The sequence below is a fragment of the Mus pahari genome, chromosome 14 (genome assembly GCF_900095145.1).
Source record: "Mus pahari chromosome 14, PAHARI_EIJ_v1.1, whole genome shotgun sequence".
Taxonomy (NCBI): Eukaryota; Metazoa; Chordata; class Mammalia; order Rodentia; family Muridae; genus Mus; species Mus pahari.
Window position 1 is genome coordinate 43343969 of NC_034603.1, and position 5157 is coordinate 43349125.

A 5157-nucleotide genomic window follows, 5' to 3' on the forward strand; every position below is an offset into this window, starting at 1 on the left:
AAGATCTGACACCCTCTTCTGGGGTGTCTGAAGACAGCAGCAGTGTACTTACATATAATAAATAAATAAATCTTTAAAAAAAAAAAAAAAAAAAAAAAAAAACAAAGCCCAAGGCCCTGGGTTTGCTCTCTACCACTGCAAATACAGGAGGAACAGAGACAGCAAGTGTGGCAGGGTGTGTCTGATATAGGGACAAAGGTGGCATTCCTCCATGCCTAAGAATCCTATTGAGCATGAGCTATAAGAACCTTTAGTCAAATTGAGGCAAGCTTAGCATGGGGTTCTGGGTGCACCCCTTGTGCCAAGTGAGGGACGCCACTGTCTGCTATGTAACTCCTGGGAGGATTGCCGCAGCTGGCATGGCAGTCTTCTACACAGTGAATGTTAGCGCTCACATCGATTCCTGGCAAAAGAAAGAAAACTATAATTTCTAAGTCCTCCATGAAGAGGAGGTGGCAGCGGGTGGGGGAGGGAAGGCTACCTTCTTAGTAGCTGCCAGTTTCCGAGTGGTACCCACTTGTGCAGAGGACCATGCTGGGTCCTGGGCTGCTCATCCTTTACCTCCTTTTACGTAAGAGAGAACAGATTCGGAAGGCTCCTTGCTGGCCTTCCCTGGGGGGTCACCAGTGCTGGTGGCACTTCAGCGAGGCCCCAGTCCATCTAGGGTTGAGGGGAGGTGGATAGGTGTGGGTTCTCCCACCCCTGCCTTTGGAAGGTTCCACTTTATTCTGGGAGCAGTGAAACAGATTTGATAAGCTCTGTTCATCATGAAGTTTTCTGTTCTCTTACTTCATTTCTCTTCTCTCCTGAAGCTGACAGGGCAGGCTGATAAATGAAAATAAGAAGAGGAGAAATATCTGGTTCCTTGTCTCCTCCCTCGAACTTTAGCCCTCCACTGGGATAGTACCACTAAGTCAGGGTTTCAGAATACCATATTAAGAGACTGGGCATGGTGGTGATTGCTTATAACTTAGCATTTAGAAAGCTGAGGCAGGAGGGTCACAACTTCAAGACTAGCCTGGAGTACACAGCAAGACCCCATCTCAAAGAACTCTAAGATAAAGTACATTGTTAGTCTTGTTAGGAAAGCCCTGTGTGGTTGCTATGGATACGGAGATGTTTGGAAGGGAATGTGGGGTTGGAGAAAATTTCAGGGAAGTTAGTCACCAGAGTCAACACTAGAGGCCAAGAGCAGGGTCCTCACCCTCATGGGTTCAGAGACCCGGTGTTTTCAGAATTCAGCAGCGCATATACTAACATGTAAAAAACCCCAAATCTCAAACTCTGAGTTACAGTGAAATACAGAATTTTGGGTCAAACCAGATACTCCTGTTTAGTGATCGGGACTTTTGCTTCCTTGGGAATCTCTCACCATGGGGATTGAAGGCACACTAGAATAACAGAGTGACAGTGCAGATGTCAGCGCAGGGGAGGGAGCAGATCCTGTGTCCTATAGCGGCCAAACTAGGGGACAGTGTCTTAGAGCATGTGGGTCCAAATATGGGCTGGAGACACTTACTGGCCAGGGTCATAACACCAGGCCAGCCTGAAGCTGCTGGCTCTATGACAGCGTGACAGGATCTCTGCTATACTGGCATCTTTGGATGCATATTTTACCAGTCATTTCTCTTGTGCCAACATGACTTTCTCAAAGTGCTATAGGGAGTTGCCTGTTCAGTCCCAATCTGCTGCTTCCCGTGTCTTTGGCTGGGCTTGGAGGAAAATGACTGGCAGTCCTTTTGACCTGTTTATGCATTTATGTCATCAGCTTCCCATTGCCATTGCAGGAGTAGGTTACTTTTATTTTTTTTTTTTTTAATTGTTGTTTTATTTGGATTTTGGAATGATGGAGTTTGTTGGTCCTCCATATACTCCAAACACAGCAGTATGCATTACCAGAAATGGGGCTAGCTCAGGGGGTGGGGTACAGAATGAACTGAGCTGTTGTCGGGAGGAGAGCTGGGCTCTTCCCCAGTGACATGGAAGCTGCAGTCATTTTCTCTGATAAATAATTGACCTGTGCTTTCCGAGGGATCCCATTACAGTGGCAGCAGCGTAGGGCATGCTAGGTTTGGTTACAGTGTGAGGAAGACTGTCTCCATCAGAAAGACAGCCTGACTGAGTCCCCTGCTCTGTGCCCCTGAGGGGTGCCCCCTCCCCACTCAGTAGTTCTCTCAAGGGAGATTGATTGGGCCTCAGGGCCTCAGCTGATAAGAGACCATCCCTTCCCTTGTTCAATCAAGAATCCTAAGAAGCTCATGCGGGCGCCATTTTAATTAGCCCCCAGGTTTGGTCCCTGAGGACTTTGAATGAACTTGGAGAATGGGGAGTTGGTGCACTGAGGCCGACCTACAGAGGAAGCCACAGGGGGGTGGGGCAGTCTTTACTCTTCATAGTCTGTTTATCTCCATTAATCTCCTTTCTTTCTTTTTTTCCATGTCCTTGCCTTGGAGCAGTTATTACAGTAAGTATTTTTGGTAGGGGTTGGGGTATGGAGATTGGAGTTAGAGATCATTTATCAGAAAAGGAGAAATAAAAGTGAACCTGCCCTAGACGGTCTGGCTCTTCTCTTGCTCCCTGGGGTGCTGTTGGGGTGTTGAGGCACAAGTGTTTCTGTCCTAACGAGGCTCTCACTGTTGGCTTTAAGCTGTACTGACTAGTGGCTTTGCCAGATAAGAGCTGACTCTGGGTCTCAGAGGTACAGACTGCATTGAGGTAGGTTCCCCAGTGTTTACTCAGGCCATGCCTACCTACCCAGGGCTACACAGCAGTTTCAGTTCAGCAAGCCTGAATGTGACATCCCTCCCCCATTTGGGCATCTGTTGACCTCAGTGAGCACTGACCATTGGCAACAAGCTTGCTCTTCTGAAAGCAGCACCCCCCCCCCCACAAGCCCTTGTTCTTCAGTATAATCCCCCAATGCTTGTCCCTGCCGCAGACCTAACTCTGCAGAGGCAACAGTGCGCTCCCTTTCTCCTTCATGTAGCTCTTTTTACTAAAATTTTTAAACATGTTATAATTTTTCAAAAGCACCAAGGGAGGGAGACGAAATTAGCTCAAAGCCTCAGCAACAGAGTCATTGCAGAGAAAGGGACCAGCTCGAAGACTTTGCCACTTTTCCTCAGCTAGGAGATTTGGTGGGTTGTTGATGACATCTGCATCCTATGCATACGATAGTATGGAAAAATGGGTTAAATGCTAAATTCTAAAATCGGACAAGTGTGGAATTTGGCCTAGCTATGAGATGGCTCTGTGGTGTTGGCTAAGTCACCTAAATTTTTTGAGCTTCGTTTTTCTTCCTCTGTAAACTAAGGGCGAGTGTCTGCATGAAGCAGACTGAGCACTGTGGTGGGCTAGCTGGAGTCTCACAGGCTGCATGGTCCCAGGCATGGGAGGCGGTCACTCCCCAGGTCTGACCTCGTCAGTTACTAAGCTGTGTTTTCCCTCTTCCAGAATGAGTACATGAAAGAAGACTTTCTGATTAAAATTGAAACCTGGCACAAGCCAGACCTTGGCACCCAGGAGAATGTAAGTATCACCTCACAAGAGCCCAGGGCTCCAGGCCCTTAGCAGACCTCCCTTGGCTCTCCCTGTGGCCTCTGCCTCCCTGCACAGGGTCCTCTGTGCTTATCTTCTACGAAGGCTTCTCTAGTCTGTCCTACAATGTAGTTTTCTGTCATCGATTTGCAAAATGTCATCTCTGAGATTCTGTGCTAGGCTTTCTTCTAGAACAGGGATTAGTCTAAAATGTAGTTTTGGATACCCAGGAACGATGTCTTTAAAGCATCATAATTGCCGTACTTCTCCAAATTCAAAGTATGCTCATGTTCCCTTAAGTGTATACCTTTGCATGCTCAAGGCTGTTCTTTCAGGTGTCGAACAATGTATACAAGGAGATTGAGCACAAATCCCAACAACATAGACCCAGTCAGTGGAATACCAATATATTATGCAGCCAAACAGTGGCATACTGTGCAGCCATTAAAAAGCTGCGGGAGCTGGGTGTGGTGATACATACCTTTAGTTCTACTACTCTGAAGACAGAAGCAAGTGGAGCTCTGTGAGTTTGAGGTCAGTGAGGTCTAGATTGTGAGTTCCAGGATAGCTAGAGATACAGAATAAGCTGCTGTTTCCATCAAAACTAAGAGGGAACTGATAAAAACAATCCATGATACATTGCTCAGTGGAAAAGCAGGATATTAAAAGGCTAGATGGGTGGTTGCATAGGTCACAGGCCCTGGGACAACCTAGTCCTATTACTCTGCTAAATGGACATGGTATGAAATGACTCCTACAGCTTTCTGCTCTACCTACACATCAGCATCTCTTGGCCCTCCACAGAGAAGCTTCTCCTTTCGCGGCTGCCATAAACACAGGCTCACAGCTAGTCTCTGTATGGGGAATAAGACTGAAGGGTCAGCTGTGAGTGGGACCGTCACATCCCATCCCCCGCCCAAGGCTCAGCCATCTTTGTAAACTAAAAAGTGGTCGGTAACAGGAGTGTTTCCCAGACCCAGCAGGGGAGATTCTCGTAAGAACCCACTTCAGTTTTGATAGTATGCACAAGACGTGTCCAGCCAGACAAAACCCCATCCTACAGGTGGGCACGCCTACCACCAGCCAGACATGATGGTGTACGCCTTTAATTCCAGCACACAGGAAGCAGAAGCAGTCAGATCTCTGAATTTGAGGTTGCCTGGTCTCATGTCTTGAAAAGCAAACAAAAACATCCCTCCACTAACTGAGGAGTGATTGGCATTTGACAGCTACTGAAAGGGGGAGAGCATATTTGTCAGGGTTCTCTAGAGGAACAGAACTCAAAATGAATCTAGAGAGGAGGGGAAGGGCTTTATTAGAGTGGCTTACAGGCAGTGATCCAGCTAGTCCAACAATGGCTGTCTACAATACAAAGTCCAAGAATCCAGTGGTCGTTCAGTCCATGATATAGGCTGCCACCATAAGGTGTGCCACACATTCAAGGTGGATCTTCCCACTTCAGATGATTTAAGAAATACCCCACACATGCAGCCAAACAGTGGTGCTGCACGCCTTCAATCACAGCACTTGGGAGGCAGAGGCAGGTGGATTTCTGAGTTCAAGGCCAGCCTGGTCTACAGAGTAAGTTCCAGGATAGCCAGGGCTACACAGAGAAACCCT

The 5157-nt window shown here is 47.5% G+C and overlaps 1 protein-coding gene across 1 annotated transcript in view; it reads left to right on the top strand.

Moving 5' to 3' along the window:
- Pitpna (phosphatidylinositol transfer protein alpha) overlaps positions 1-5157 on the top strand; it is a 40109-nt gene that overhangs the window by 17315 nt on the left and 17637 nt on the right. The window contains exons 5-6 of the mRNA XM_021211502.1: positions 2457-2464; positions 3454-3528. Of these exons, the coding sequence (XP_021067161.1) occupies positions 2457-2464; positions 3454-3528 (83 nt within the window). The remainder of the gene's footprint in view (positions 1-2456; positions 2465-3453; positions 3529-5157) is intronic.